Here is a 16,903-nt window from a genome sequence, read left to right on the forward strand (position 1 = left end):
GTGTATACCCTCCTGCGGCGGGGGTTATTGCTTAAATAATACCGCGAATAATAATAGGTTCAATTTCCGTGAAAATTTCACCATAAGGGTATTTGGGTCGAAAAGACCAAATATGATATCGATTTCACTGCCCCATGTTTCCATGGTAACCATTTTAGGGGTTGAAAATTTCAGTTTTTCTAATATCCCATGAAAAGTTACTTTGATTGATATGAAAATTACCTAGTGGGGGAGTTCGGGTCAGAGAACACAAAAACCAGACTTATTTTAATGTTTCGAGTTGCCATGGTAACTATTTTGGGATTGAAAATGTTACTTTTTCCCTAATTCCTATTAAAGAACTATTGATTGATGTAAAAAATTGATAATAAGGGTTTTTCTTGTTAGCACACAAAAAAAATCACACTCATTTTAATGTGAGATGTTTCCATGGTAACCATTCAGGAGTAAAAATTACCAGTTTTTCAAAGATTCCACCTAAAATCCAGTAACCAACAGAATATGTTATATCAAAGGGATATTTTGGGTTAGAAAGACCAAATATCCAGTGTAAAAATCCAGTAATCAACAGACCTATTATACCAAAGGGATATATTGGGTTAGAAAGACAAAACATGATATCCATTTTTACTGCCTTGTGTTTCCATAGTAACCTATTTGCATTTTAAAATTTCAAAGTTTTTCCAAATTTCATTAAAAGTAACCCCAGTTACTATGCAAACGCTCTCCTAAGTGTATTTATCGTAGCATGAACTCCATGTTCATTTTTGTTTCATGTTGCCATGTTAAACATTTAGGTAACCACAGTTTTTAATTTAAAACCATGCATATTTTAGATCAGGGGTATCTTTTTTCGTTAACCAGACAAGAAAAGGCTATATTACGAGATTGTGCCCATGAAGTGAATTTTCTAGTCTTTTGATGTGTATACTTGCACACCTTTAATACCCAAGGAAACAGGTATAATGGACGACAGTGGGACTCAAAAGTTTTGTGACCTATTTACAACCCGTTTCACTCTCAGAGTTGAATGCAGATTTTAAAGTCGCCATGACAACCTGACAACAACATGGCCTTTTCAGCACTGAGACATACTGTAGCAGGGCTAAAAATTGGCCATGGCCCTCCTGCCGGGAGGCGGCATAATTTCTGTGTCATTGTGATTGATACATTATCAAAATGCAACGAGAATGCGTTTTTATTGGCCATCGTTTCCTGTGCCTGTCATTCAAGTACGTCAGTTCAGATATTGAAACTTTGTTGCAAAGTTCCACCGCACGGCCGGTCGTCTTCGTAATTTCCGGAACAAAGTCACATTATGTGCCCAGCTGGGTTTGACTGCATTTATCTACCTCGTCCCAAAGTGACGGACGGATCTTTCAACCTTTCAGCTTGGTTAATGGGTGATTATGGCTTTGCTATAATCATTGTTAACGTCTGGGAGGACACGGGGAGAAGGGTTTAGACCTTGACATATGTGGGTCACCATGCGCCACCTACTACCACTAGCTGGATGCACTTATGACGTAACCTATCTACAACTGCCCCCTTCACCGTTATCTAAACAATTTGCGTCACCCTCTCCACGTCACTATCCATGCGCATATCAGTGTGAGCAAAGCTATAGCTCGTCCATTTCAACTTCTGCCACGCTCAAGTTCACACCACAAAATCCCCGCCCACCCACCGCAAAAGAAAAAATAAATAAATAAATAAATAAAGCCTCGCTGCAGGCTAGCAGCTCACAATAAAAGATATTGTACGTCTTTATACTGCTTACTTTATACAATAAAGTTCCAGGGGGGTACTGTCATGGGTCTGCTGCGGGCGGCCGGTAACACGTTGCCCGATGCACGGTAGCCAGAGCCCGGTACCGCCATTCAGGCCGCTATGACGCCTCGTCGCCCCTGCCATGGCAGTGCATGCATAACCCCGGATTTCGGCCAAACACTTGTCTCCGTGTCATTCCTTTGCGTTAAAGCTCTAACGCATTTATTGATTCGCCAAAGGCCTGTGGATTCGCTTATTTTGCACAAGTGCTACATGGACATAGGAAAAAGTTCGACTCACCCTAGCCCTCTCGATTGTTGAATACAACCATGGTCCATGATGAGAGTTCTCGAATCAAAAACTGTAGCCGTGCTCGAATACAAATGTCTTCTCATTAAATTACGTCATTCTTGATATACAAGAGTTAGCATTCCAAATCTGTCACCCTGTTTTTTTTTCAAAGTTTGGAGAAGGGCGGTATTTCCATCTGAATGATTGAACGACGTGAAACGCAAAATTCCATCGCATATTATCCGGCAATATGTACACTGTACAGTAGAAATACTGTATCCGCTCCAGGTATGTATAACTATAAGCTTATACTCCGCAAAATGGCCACAGGCGGCGTGAACTTTCTGAAAGGATTTCCTAAACGTCCTACTTGTTACCTTAGAGACTCACATGTGATGTCCTGAAAAGTATTCTCTGCAGTAATTCCAGTTTCTGTCAACATGCAAAGCTGAACGATATGATTATAGCACGAGACGTAGTGTACAGACTACACATTCACTTGCACGCTCACTCAATTGCGCATGCTCATATTGGCAGACTACACTGGCGAAAGAATGCGCATGCATAAAGTTATATTTGTAGCACAGATCTCGCGGAAACTCATGCCTTTGCTCTATTTCCATCCCAAAACTTCCTTGATTGCTTACATTTAATGGACATGAACAAAATAAAACCAATAAGGTCAACATAGGGTGGGGGGGAGAAGGGTATTTTTGGTCGAAAAGACCCAATATGATATCAATTTCACTGCCCCATGTTTCCATGGTAACCATTTTAGGGGTTAAATTTTCAGTTTTTCTAATATCCAATGAAAAGTTACTTTGATTGATATGAAAATTATCTAGGGGGGAAGTTGGGGTCAGAGAACACAAAAACAGACTTATTTTAATGTTTTGAGTTGCCATGGTAACTATTATTGAATTGAAAATGTTACTTTTTCCCTAATTCCTATTAAAGAACTATTGATTGATGTAAAAATTGATAATAGGGGTTTTTTTGGTTAGAACACCAAAAAAATTACACTCATTTTAATGTGAGATGTTTCCATGGCAACCATTCAGGAGTTAAAATTACCAGTATTTCAAAGATTCCACCTAAAATCCAGGAATCAACAGAATGTTATATCAAAGGGATATTTTGGGTTAGAAAGACCAAATATCCAGTGTAAAAATCCAGTAATCAACAGAAATATTATACCAAAGGGTTGTTCGGGTTAGAAAGACAAAATATGATATCCATTTTTACTGCTCTGTTTTTCCATAGTAACCTATTTGCGTTTTAAAATTTCAATTTTGTCCAAAGTCCATTAAATTCGGATAGTTTTCAATCGGATTCGAACCCACAACATACGGCATCAGTCGCCTAAAGTAATCCCAGTTACTATGCAAATGCTCTCCTAAGTGTATTTATAACAGTATGAACTCCATGTTCATTTTTGTTAAATGTTACCATAGTAACCATTTCGGTTACCACAGCTTTTTATTTAAAACCATGCATATTTTAGATCAGGGGTACCTTTTCGCGTTAACCAGACAAGAAAAGGCTACTTTACGAGATTGTGCCCATGAAGTGAATTTCTAGTCTTTTGATGTGTATACTTGCACACCTTTAATACCCTAGGAAACAGGAATAATGGACGACAGTGGGACTCAAAAGTTCTGTGACCTATAACCCGTTTCACTCTCAGAGTTGTATGTAAATTTTAAAAGTCGCCATGACAACCTGACAACAACATGGCCTTTTCAGCACTGAGACATACTGTAGCAGGGCTAAAAATTGGCCATGGCCCTTCTGCCGGGAGGAGGCATAATTTCTGTGTCATTGTGATTGATACATTATTATCATTGTTTCCTGTGCCAGTCATTCAAGTACGTCAGTACAGATATTGAAACTTTGTTGCAAAGTTCCATCGCACGTCGTCTTCGTAATTTCCAGAACAAAGTCACATTATTTGCCCAGCTGGGTTTGACTGCATTTATCTAGCTCGTCCCAAAGTGACGGACGGATCTTTCAACCTTTCAGCTTGGTGAAAAACGCATTTATTGATTCGCCAAAGGCTGTGGATTCGCTTATTTTGCACAAGTGCTACATGGACATAGGAAAAAGTTCGACTCACCGTTGCCCTCTCGATTGTTGAATACAACCACGGTCCATCATGATGAGAGTTCTCGAATCAAAAACTGTAGCCGTGCTCGAATACAAATGTCTTCTCATTAAATTACGTCATTCTTGATATACAATTGTTAGCATTCCAAATCTGTCACCCTGTTTTTTTCAAAGTTTGGAGCAGGGCACCATTCCCATCTGAATGATTGAACGACGTGAAACGCAAAATTCCATCGCATATTATCCGGCAATATGTACACTGTACAGAAGAAATACTGTATACGCTCCAGGTATGTATAACTATAAGCTTATACTCCACAAAATGGCCACAGGCGACGTGAACTTTCTGAAAAGATTTCCCAAAAGTCCTACTTGTTACCTTAGAGACTCACATGTGATGTCCTGAAAAGTATTCTCTGCAGTAATTCCAGTTTCTGTCAACATGCAAAGCTGAATGACACGAGACGTAGTGTGCAGACTACACATTCACGAGCACGTTCACTCAACTGCGCACGCTCATATTGGCAGATTACACTGGCAAACGAGGTGCGCATGCGTAAAGTTATATTGTAGCACAGATCTCATGGAAGCTCATGCCTTTGCTCTATTTCCATCCCAAAACTTCCTTGATTCTTTACAGTTAATGCACATGAACAAAATAAAACCAACAACGTCAGCATAGGGAGAGGGTTTATGGTTTTCGCCACAACTACAAATGCCACGCTGAAGGTACGTTTACAAGGCCAATTACACTGGCATAGACTCTCCACAGTCGATGTGCCTTGTTTTCTACATGCCCACGACTGCCACGATGGGCCTGCATTCGAAGCCTACGCTGTGCAGCTCAGCAGCTGCGTGTGAGCAGGCGCTGCCAGACACAGCGACTGTCAGTTTTTGCAAGTATATGAATATTCATAAGGGTAGTGATGTCAAAAGGAACACCTAACTGGGCGGAGAGAATATATGTACGACAATTAGAAGTCACCCCTATTGACAAAATTAAAATAAACAACACCTCTTTTTCAGAATTCCCACAGCTTCAATGAACTGTTATTAGATTTCTATATAATACTTATAGCCCCTAAACTTGTAATAATAATAATAATAATAATAATAATAATAATAATAATAATAATAATAATAATTAATATAAGTATTATATAGAAATAATAATGCGAATAATAATAGGTTCAATTTCCGTGAAAATTTCACCATAAGGGTATTTTGGGTCGAAAAGACCAAATATGATATCGATTTCACTGCTCCATGTTTCCATGGTAACCATTTTAGGGGTTGAAAATTTCAGTTTTTCTAATATCCCATGAAAAGTTACTTTGATTGATATGAAAATTACCTAGTGGGAGAGTTCGGTCAGAGAACACAAAAACCAGACTTATCTTATGTTTCGAGTTGCCATGGTAACTATTCTGGAATACAAATTACCAGTTTTTCAAAGATTCCACCTTTTGATGTGTATACTTGCACACCATTAATAACCCAAGGAAACAGGTATAATGGACGACAGTGGGACTCAAAAGTTTTGTGACCTATTAACAACCCGTTGCAAATTTTAAAAGTCGCCATGACAACCTGGCAACAACATGGCCTTTTCAGCACTGAGACATACTGTACGGGGCTAAAAATTGGCCACGGCCCTTCTGCCGGAGGAGGCATAATTTCTGTGTCATTGTGATTGATACATTATAATCAAAATGCAACGACAATGCGTTTTATCGGCCATCGTTTCCTGTGCCTGTCATTCACGTAGTCAGTTCAGATATTGAAACTTTGTTGCAAAGTTCCACCGCACGGCCGGTCGTCTTCGTAATTTCCAGAACAAAGTCACATTATGTGCCCAGCTGGGTTTGACTGCATTTATCTACCTCGTCCCAAAGTGACGGACGCATCTTTCAACCTTTCAGCTTGGTGAAAAACGCATTTATTGATTCGCCAAAGGCCTGTGGATTCGGTTATTTTTGCACAAGTGCTACATGGACATAGGAAAAAGTTCGACTCACCTAACCCTCTCGATTGTTGAATACAACCACGGTCCATGATGAGAGTTTTCGAATCAAAAACTGTAGCCGTGCTCGAATACAAATGTCTTCTCATTAAATTACGTCATTCTTGATATACAATTGTTAGCATTCCAAATCTGTCACCTGTTTTTTTCAAAGTTTTGAGAAGGGCGGTATTTCCATCTGAATGATTGAACGACGTGAAACGCAAAATTCCATCGCATATTATCCGGCAATATGTGCACTGTACAGTAGAAATACTATATACGCTGCAGCCAGTGCAGGAACGTATTTACGGTATAAGCTTATACTCCACAAAATGGCCACAGACGGCGTGAACTTTCTGAAAGGATTTCCTAAACGTCCTCCTTGGTACCTTAGAGACTTACATGTGATGTCCTGGAAAGTATTCTCTGCAGTAATTCCAGTTTCTGTTAACATGCACACACTGTTTATAGCTCAACGATATGATAGCGCGAGACAGTTCTACAGTACTATACACATTCTCGCGCTCCCAGGCTCAATTGCGCATGCTCATACTGGCAGACTACGTCACCTGTGTTTTGCTTCCGGCGCGGCCGACTTGGCAACTTAGGTTGAGCAAACAAATAACGAACAGCCGAACGCACTCTCAGTGATGGCGGCCATCGTATTGTGTGCATACCGAGACGATCGCTCGCCGTGCGCGTGTTGTTCCTCGAATTCTGACCCATAAACATTTAAAAAATGCATTCAAATGTGATAGTGAAAGCTATTCTTAAGTGGCATACTAAACATAGCTGGATGTTTATCGCTAGTTTACCTTTGACCTCGCGACATTTGCAGGAGAAGTTTCTCAGCACGGACAACTTGATAACATAAAGCATGACGGTCTGTAAGTATTTCATTAATGTGTTGTGTAATTTACGAGGTTCAGATTTTAAGTAAATCAATTTTAACAAGATTGAAACCGATTAAACCCGTGTCCGCAGTGATTTAATCTGTACATTTCATGGCGTGATTTGTCATGGGTTATTTTTTATGCGTGTGGGTTTTTTTTATTTACGTCCATATGTGCGTTGCAGTGAGCATAGTTTTTCGGACCATCACGCATGTCTCCCTGGTAACGGGTTTGTTTACACACTGGCATATTTTCTGGCGCTTTTTTCAATCGTCTGTTGGCCAAGACTGTGAAAATGTCATTCGAATTTCATGCTCGTGTGCTAAAAAACCGGTGTCGTATTTGTGCACGGAAAATAAATGGCACAAGTTATCCATGCTCCAATTTGATCGTGGAGTTAAAGAATTTTTTGAGAGTACAGTTTTAGTGAAGACATTCTGATGTTCACCCGTCCAATTTTGTTGTCACTGTAAGAGAGTCATTGCTCCATGGCAGCAGGCAGAAAGCAATAACAAAACCTATCGGCCAGGGACACACGTAGTGAAATGGTCCAGACACTGTAGAGTACGGATATGTGCGGTGTGTGATGCATTGTGTAAGGCAGGAAAGAAAAAGAAAGACAGTAAAAACAGGGGCAGACCGAGTCAATACCAAGGCAGTGACATTTCTGGTATCACTTACAAGGAGACAGGAGAGACGGGGAAACTGCAGAGTGAAACTCATGGCAGTACAAATCTAACAGCAGCTGTAAAACAGAGGGCAGGAAAAAGATGAGAAGATTCATTCCCTTGCAGAGACAGAGGTTCAATGATCTCATTGAAGAAATGGAGTGTCCCATTTGCAAAGACATAATAGATGGACCAATACAACTTTTGTGTGATGGACCACATGTGTTTTGTGCTGAATGTTTGTGTCAGTGGTTGCAAGTTTCTTCATCCTGTCCTGTGTGCCGTCTCTCTATTATGTGTGAATCTATTGTAAGTCCCCCCATTGCCTTTGCAAACATGCTATCAAATGCCACAGTCACATGTGATTATGGGAATGTCGGTTGTAAGTCAGTTGTGCCACTGCAAGATCTGCAACACAACACAGAACGGTTGTGTTTACCAGTCCATTGCTGGAGACCACTGCTTCTCGTCAGTGAGCCCATTTCCCATCAGAAGCCACCATACTCCAGTCCCCATTCCTGACCAAATCAATACCGAGACATCAAATGATGAAACATCAAGGGATAGGCAGAACAATATATGTGCAGTGAAGGCCGCAGAAATTGTGATGCAGAATGTATTGATCAGCGGTGCATATGCTGCTACAGTATGAAGAAATGGCAACAACACTTGTCAAGAAAAAAATAGAAGCAAACAGAAGTGATGATAGTTCGATAAAGATTAAAACCAAGGGCCAGGTGAGTTTTTTACCAGCATTACTCTTGCTGATCTATACCCACATATCAATATACAGTTAGATTTTGGAGTAAATTCTTCTGATAAAGCTATCATGGAATATGATAATTTGTAAATTTGTATTTGTAATAACATTTATTTGGTTTTGTAGTACATGTGTGACCTGGTAGTGGTTCAACAAATTAATTTCATCAAGTAATGAGCTAGTCCAATTTCATGAATTTATCACCCACATATACTTTTGAAAGATAAATTTGGTTTTTCAATTTTTGGTGTAATTTCAGCCATTGTGTTTAACATATACACCAAAGCCACGAAAAACAACCTCAGAAGCTAGCACTGGGACAAGACGTCAGTGGGTGTTGCAGTTAAGTCAGAGGAGAGACATTGTCAGTGGTGGTGATGCGATGCTGCAGCTGAGTGAGAGGAGGTGAGACACCAACAAAAGGACAAGAAGGAAAATCCTCCAGATCTTGGGACTCACTCCTGACATACCTCCAGGTGCTAGCCTTCATTTGGAAGTTGCTATGGGAACAACATGGGCTGCCAAGAGGAAATTACGGCGTTACTTCAAGGCACGGCATGTGAATATTGGAAGTGAGGTATGTTATGCAGGTCATCTTCCCCCACAATCATCAAGTTCACTGTCCTTCTTGACCTCACAACCATGAATTTAATCAGTCATGTTTGGAATTTTCTGGAAATTTAATTAGTTGTGTAAGAGAGAGAATTTTAGAACAGTAATTAGCATGTCAATAAAAGTTCTAGATTGTTCTTATATGCTCTTATACCGGTATAAGCACATGAGTATTAATATTGGGACAGCAGGCTTGCAGTCAGACTTTTGGGATTGTGTGCAAACTCTATTATGATCATGTAGAGAAAGACTGTGGATAAGTAATCTTGTTATCACATATTACTGGATATATGTGTTACTGTTGTTTTTGCATCTTGTTCATATTTGTCTTCAGGTCTAGCAAACTTACCTGGCATGGTACAATACCTACCAGTGAAATTTGGATAAAGTTAGGTGGGGACAAGAGTAAGGGAACCATGAGAATGGTTTACCAAGTTGCTAACATCAGTAATCCAAATGTAGCAGATAATACAGTGATTTGGAGTACATTTGCAGCACCTGCTTCCTATTACAATTTAGAAATAGCTTTAGCTGTTAACAGAGGTCAGGTAGACAAACTGGATGGTACAAAGTGGAAGTAAGTCTAAACATGCATACCGTACTGTGTTTACTAAACAATGAACAGATTGTACCATATATTTATTTGGTACAATATTTGGAACTTAAGATACATACATATTGGTTATCCAAGTTTAATACATGCATTATACTGCTGATCCAAAAATCCGAAAAACAATGTGCAAATCTGACCAAACTTATGCAGCATAATGATACCTACATTAAATAGTACAAAAGGCAAAGTTGTTTTCTTGCATGTACAAAATGTATTGATGTGTAGAAACATTGGTGTGGACAATTGTCTTACATTCCACTTTGATTTATTTCAGGGACAAGACACTATTAGCACGGATGATGGGAGATAATGAGTATCTGGCCAAGAGTTATGGATTGTCTGGACCAAATGGTATGAAATGTATACTTGCATCATGATTTATACATAAGAAAAATTGAGGCACTGACAGGACAGGCAGTTTATTGTGTACACTTCAGTTTTACCTATGATTTACATGTGTACGTCCTTGACCTATCAGTTTGCAATATGTGCGACTGTTAATAATCAGCATGCATTGTGTATGATATGCTGTAGAACACAATTATGATAATTTGTTGTAGTTTTTCGTTGACTTAAGACATTCACAGCTAACATTGATTAGTCAGATAAATTAAAGGAAGGGGTATACAGTGGGTCAGATCTTGATAAATGTTTGCAAGCTATTGACAAATGATTGTTTTCCTCTGTAGAAATTCTTGTGTTTATTTCTCAATTTAATTCTTACACATAGTATTAATATGTATACTGGCAATGCAAAATGTAGTAACCATGAATTTCTTTGAAATAAATATTTAAATTGATAAGTTTGCATATTACAGGTACATGTACATCCTCTCCAAGAGTTCACACATGCACATCAAATTGACTTCATGAACACCAGTCATGTCTATACCTACTAAGGTTTTTAAGTAATTATGTCAGTTTTTGTTCCTTGTCTTCCTCACATTGAAATATTTTAGGGAAATATTTTTGCGTATGCTGTGTGATCAGCAAGGAACAAGCACAGTTGCCGAAGGAGGAACAACCATTGTCATCAATGAAGAAGAGAACCCTTGATGATATCAGAAAATGTCACAGTGAATTTCTTTCAACTGGTGGAAACCTAAGGCATGCCATGCAGCACTACAATAGTGTCAGAAAGCCACTTTTCAATGTACCACTGCACAGAGTATGTACTAATCAATTAAATCCACTATGTTGTTTGCTTCCATTAACTAACTAAACATATAGCTCTGTTGTGTTTCAATCAGTTCACTTTACCTTTCTCTGAACAGTTCAACAGACCACACTGTGACCTATCTACATGTATGCATGCCACTATGTCCATAACGGTGTGCACAAATAGAAGTTTATTAGTGAAGCTATATGCGAAAACAAGTTGACAATGAAGCCAGCACATATGTCAGCATTTGTGATCAATCTAGTTGTTGTATATTTGTATGTAGTGTTTTCTTCATAAATAGGTAGGTATGAACGTTACAAGATATTGTCATACATTAAAAGTAAAAGATACATGTGCTAACCCTTATATTTTATCACAGGTTGCAGTCCCAGGGTTGCACATCAGTCCTGGCTTGTTTTGAAAGTTTTTCACCATGATGGAAGCTAGCTGTGCAGTACTGGATATCAAGATCATCACGACTCTGGAGAGAGATGATGACATTGATGAATCCGTGCTGAAGCCTGCTGGATTTGACACATATGTAGCCATGTTGAAAAGAGTCGAGACATAGTGTGAAGCGAAAGAACTCCAAGAAGAAGCTAAGACCTTGGCTGATAGTGTTGAAAAGGCTCTCCTTGCTGATGATGACTGTGACGATGATGATGATGACGACGACAACAGTGAAGATGATGGCAGACCGCCACTAATGACCTTGGGCAAAGTTAAAAAAGCCCAGGAGAAAGTGCAGGAACTCAGTGAAGAAGCTGACAGGAAGGTTAGTATTTACGAATAGAAGACTACATTAACAAAATAAAAATACATAATTTTGTGATAATTTTGAAATCTTGTGAGACACAATTAATTTCAGTGGCAGTGAGTTGCTAGCCAAGTCAAACTTTTTATCAAACTGGAATAGTTGCCATGTTAAATAAACATGTAATGTTTGTTTAGCATGGTGTTAAATTTCCTGTATCATGTGAGAACACCCACAGATAACCTGTCTAGCAACCTGAGATCTCAGAGGGTCTCCTTCATCTTTGAAAATGGCATATTGATACCAGAAGTAAGATCATTTTTGTGATGATAAGCAATAACATTGTAAATCTCAAGTGCACAGTCATGTCCATGCTGCATTTTCAGAATTTTGGCTTGTGCACATTTGTAGTGCAGTCATTTCCAGACAACACAGTGTTTATCTTTGTTTTCTTAGATATCTGAAGCTACAGACGTAAAAGCGAAACTGCCAAAACAATGTGGTTTTGTAGTCTGCGGTATTGACCAAGCTCTGCAGTCATTTGGGTTGGACGTCATTCTTACCACGGGCAGGCATTCATCGGAAATCATGTGAACAAGTGCTGTAAAGTATGTGTTTTACAACTGTACACTGTTTTGTTGCTAAAGTCATTAAAAGGTTCAGTATTCTGCTTGTCATCAAGCTTTCAGTGTCAGATTTATTGTGTGTTATATATATACTACAGAAGATGTATTTCGTCTACATTATTTTGACCTACTTTCAGTGAAACAACTCTGTTTGCTTCTTTGAAAGAAAGTTATCATATCCTTTTTTTTATTTTTGTGTTTCAGGAAGAAAACATTCAAAAGTTGTGCAAGAGCGTCATCGGGACCACAGCAAAATATGCCCATAGCTGAATGAACAGGCTGCACACATTTGTGGTCCGTATAAGCCAATATTTTCAAAATTTGCAGCCTGCCATAATCTTTAGAGTACAAGCAATAGAATGTCAGATGAATATATTAGCATTCTCAGTTCAAACATATCACATTTAATGGCATATTACAGAGAACACTTTCCTAATGAAAGTGTATCCCCCAAAATGCATATGTTAGAAGATCATGTCATCCCTCAGATTGAAAACACAGGGTTTGGCTTTGGTTTCCTCACAGAACGGTGTAGAGAGTATCCATCATGAGATTAGGAAGGGAATGGACCGGTATAGTAAAGTACCTGGCCATAATGGTTTAAAGAAATTAGAACTTATGGTAAGGGAGCATAATGTGATGACCAATCCCAGTCATGTGAAAGTGCCAAAAACACAAAGGGATTCATACAGAACCAAATAAGGAACGTGAAATAATGATGGCCATAGTGATAAAAGTAAAGATAAATAATGATAAAATAAACATGTAAAGAACAAATTAAGTCAATAACAAACCAATATGTAAATAAAAACATTGAAATCGGGTTCTTTCTATGAATCATATTTTTACTAAATTGATGCTTGTATTTTTAGTCCCCAAGATACCGTCCGGGGGGACTTATAGGTTTGGTCATGTCCGAGCGTGTGTCAGTGTGTGCGTTTGTCCGTCCATGCATCCGTCTGTTCACGCAGATATCTCAGAGATACACGGAGCAATTTCATTCAAACTTGGTACAAGGATTACTTGATATGTCATACATATGCACGTCGCTTTGTTTTGTGATATGATCCAATGTGGCCGCCATGCGGCCATTTTATTACAATTTTTTTATGTACAGAGCCATAACTCCGACATGTTTCAACCGATTTTATTGAAAGTTAGTACAAGGACATTGACCTTCATCATACATATGCACATCAATTTGTTTCACAACATTATCCAATATGGCTGCCATGCGGCAAACTTATTACAATTTTGTCATGTACGGAGCCATAACTCAGGCATATCTCAACCGATTTTATTCAAAGTTGGTACAAGGACATTGACCTATGTCATACATATGCATGTCAATTTGTTTCATGATATGATTCAATATGGCCGCATGGCAGCCATTTTGTTACAATTTTTTCATGTCCTTAGCCATAACTCAGGCCCGTCTAAATGGATTTTATTCAAACTTTGTACAAGGACTTTGACCTATGTCATACATATGAACACGATATGGCTACCATGCCACCATTTTGTTACAATTTTTTCATGTACTGAGCAATTACTCAATCATATCTCAACCGATTTTATTCAAAGTTGTTACAAGGACATTAACTCATGTTATACATATGTATGTCGATTGTTTCACGATATGATCCAATATGACCACATGGCGGCCATTTTGTTATGTTTTTTTTTCATGTCGAAAGCCATAACTCTGGCAAGTCTCAACTGATTTTATTCAAAGTTGGTACATGGACATTGACTTATGTCATACATATGCATATAGATTTTTTAGACAGTAAGATTAAATATGGCTGCATGGCGGCCATTTTGTTGATCTTTTCATGTACAGAGCCATAACTCAGACATCTTTCCACCAGTATCATTCAAAGTTGGTATAAGGACATTGACCTATGTCATACATATGCACATTGATTTGTTTAACGGCATGTAGCAGTATCATGTCATTACCTAAGTTTCATAATTAGACTGATATGTCGAGAAATACTGCATCACATTTCATGAAACTTGGTAGAGATGTTAACGTAGCTTGCGGGTAACGCGAATATTCGTACTGCGCGTCGTATCTGCGCACGCGTACGAACGTTCTTTCTGCAAGCGTTCTTTCCGGAAGTGGTCTTTTTGTCGCGATATAGCATAATTACTTTGAGGTGCGACTTTCAAATTTGGTTTGTCAAAAGAGTTCACACCAAGATAGCAAACTTTGTGTAACAGGCCCGTTTTAAGTGTGACAAATGTGGGATTATTTGCAGTACTTGAGTGAACTAAACTTTATTTCATAACTATTAAAACAAGTTTTGAATATCATATTAAACAGGGATCTGTCGCTAGAGGGCGCTTCAGTGTAGCATTTTTTGTATTAAAAAAGCCCATATCTTAAAAAATTGTGCGGTGACCCCCATTTTTTTCGTTTGATTCGCAATCCATATATTGTTGGGCTTAATTTACGAGAGTTTCAAGAAAACGTAGATTTCAGATCATGACATTTGTAATGAAAATATCAAAATTTGGCCAAACTTTGCTCTTTTTTAAAAGCACTATTCATGGAAACGTTGCTATATTTTCTGATATTTTCAAAAGCAGATCACAAAACTAATACAATACAATACGGGGACATGTGTTGTATAAAATCTGTTAAATTGTTTTTACTATATTTCAGTTTATTATTTAATAACACTAGATAATCGAATAATACAACATTTTAACCAATTTCAGCGAAATGTTTTCGCGGGACAACATAAAGGGCGCCATATCTCCAAAATTTGCATGGGGACCCCATCTTTTTTTCTCATTTTTTAACATTTCATCTCACCCTAGACATCTCCTGAAAGTTTCAGAAAAATCCTGATTAACGTCACTGTTACCCGCATTCCACCTTAAGCTTACATTGCTTGAACAATAAAAAGGCATTTATCAGTTTCATTTTAATTAATTTGTAATTGCTTATTTAATGAACTTTCCTAATTAGAGTTATATGTCCACAAATACTGCGTCAAAATTTGATGAAACTCGGTACAGATGTTGATCTCATAGTTTGTAAATACTGCATCAAACTTTACCGGTACCGGTGATAATCTATTAGTGTTAGGATAGTAAGCAAAAATGTTCGGCAACATCCTGTTGATTCATTACTAATTGACTCATTTAATGACCTTTTGTAATTAGGATGGCGGCCTACATTGGTTTTATGTTTTCACCACCGTGGAGCTCATTCTTGGCCATTTAGCGCCATCTGTATCACAGTATTTTTATCATAGACCTAATTAATGAAGAGGACTCTATCCTCTCTGAGGACTTGTAATTAAAGTACCAATGAACAAGTGGGAACTGTGTCATCAACGACTTGTTCAATTTAAAATTGATGCTTGAAAAGTCATCTTTATGGTGAGTCCAGTATATGTAATGATGAATTAAATGTTAACTTACCATTTTCGGATGTTTTCACATGTTCCAATGAAACTTCCTTCAGTTTTATCTTACATGAAATATCATTGGAAAAGTTAAATTTTTAGCATGAAAATAAGAATGAAATACTTCTAAATGCTTTCATTATGATTTAATATATATACTAACAAGTACAGATGTAAATAACCTTGTTTTGCTTATCTATTTACAGAATACAACGACCCTGGAAGTTGCAAGGTGTCCATTTTATTTCAAGTATTTCTCATTTTTTAATTTTGTTTGTATTTTCAGATTGTATTTAAAATAAAGGTATTTGATCATTTCAATTTGTATTTTTTCAGTTTCTGTGTACCTTTCCTTTTCGTTTCCTATATTTTTTGTTTAGCTCTTTATTTGTCCCTTTTTTAAAATGCAACTTTGTGGGATAAGTTACTTTTGATATTCAGAGAGTTTGTAAAAGATGTTTGCCCGAAACTTTGTTACCGGTACATGTAATTTATTTGAGTCTTGTCACTTCAAGAAATAAAAAAAAATGTTTTATTCTATATGCACGTGCCTGTTTTGATCATTTATGTTATGGTTTGAAGTAATTTTTAATAACATTACAGTTAATTTGCCATTGTGCTGTTAAAACAATCACCGTACAATACAAATAAGGCAATAATACATTGATTTCTGCCTATATGAAAAAGGTGGCTCTCTAATTGTTGCCGTTTGTGGCGCTGTTCTGTGGCTTCCGATTGAATGTGTATCCATAAAGTTCGCACACAAGTTAAAAGTCTGGGCCTGCTGGGTATCGCTTTAAACTGCTTAGTGTCACTTTTCCGACAAGCATTTAATTACTCCTTGGCCTAATGATGTCCCTCTCTCCGTACAGTATTATGTACAATTCTGCGCTGCACGTACAACAATTAGAAGTCTCCCCTTTTGACAAAATTAAAATAAACAACACCTCTTTTTCAGAATTCCCAGAGCTTCATTGAACTAGTGTTATTACATTTCTATATAATACTTATAGCCCCTAAACTTGTAATAATAATAATAATAATAATAATTAATTATTATTATTATATTATTATTATTATTATTATTATTATTATTATTATTGTACTTGGGCCTCAGCCCAAGTACATTTGTTTTCATTCCGTGGGAAAAAACTCTGTAAGGTATAACCATTTCTGGCTGAGACCAGGGAGGGCAAATTTCTTGGCGTCATCTTTCTTGGC

General features: G+C 37.8%; 2 protein-coding genes and 1 long non-coding RNA gene across 4 annotated transcripts in view; all 3 read left to right on the plus strand.

The window, feature by feature from the left end:
• LOC139139312 (cubilin-like) overlaps positions 1 to 16,903 on the plus strand; it is a 250,854-nt gene that overhangs the window by 89,866 nt on the left and 144,085 nt on the right. The gene's annotated exons all lie outside the window — the stretch shown is intronic.
• LOC139139277 (uncharacterized) lies at positions 8,173 to 11,439 on the plus strand. Of its 2 annotated transcripts, XR_011553767.1 has the most exons (5): positions 8,173 to 8,470; positions 8,753 to 9,070; positions 9,993 to 10,069; positions 10,678 to 10,886; positions 11,260 to 11,439. XR_011553767.1 is itself a non-coding variant. In XM_070708126.1 (4 exons), exons 1-4 carry the CDS (start codon positions 9,396 to 9,398, stop codon positions 11,299 to 11,301), a joined length of 615 nt encoding a protein of 204 aa, XP_070564227.1. In that variant the 5' UTR covers positions 9,287 to 9,395; the 3' UTR covers positions 11,302 to 11,437. The 2 variants fall into 2 exon arrangements, 1 of the variants encoding a protein (XP_070564227.1); XM_070708126.1 differs by lacking the exons at positions 8,173 to 8,470; positions 8,753 to 9,070 and adding an exon at positions 9,287 to 9,682 and having other exon boundaries at positions 11,260 to 11,437.
• On the plus strand, positions 11,458 to 13,851 carry LOC139139278 (uncharacterized). The gene is made up of 3 exons (XR_011553768.1): positions 11,458 to 11,655; positions 12,091 to 12,242; positions 12,465 to 13,851. It is a non-coding gene; the product is annotated as an uncharacterized lncRNA (long non-coding RNA).

This window comes from Ptychodera flava, chromosome 8 (assembly GCF_041260155.1).
Source record: "Ptychodera flava strain L36383 chromosome 8, AS_Pfla_20210202, whole genome shotgun sequence".
Lineage (NCBI taxonomy): Eukaryota > Metazoa > Hemichordata > Enteropneusta > Ptychoderidae > Ptychodera > Ptychodera flava.

What these genes read in the sequence shown, in the direction of transcription:
- LOC139139277 (XM_070708126.1), top strand. Translation starts at nt 9,396, where the DNA reads ATGTGTTACTGTTGTTTTTGCATCTTGTTCATATTTGTCTTCAGGTCT. An exon ending in CTGGATGGTACAAAGTGGAA is followed by an intron (nt 9,683 to 9,992) that starts GTAAGTCTAAAC and finishes GATTTATTTCAG; the next exon opens with GGACAAGACACTATTAGCAC. An exon ending in TCAATGTACCACTGCACAGA is followed by an intron (nt 10,887 to 11,259) that starts GTATGTACTAAT and finishes ATTTTATCACAG; the next exon opens with GTTGCAGTCCCAGGGTTGCA.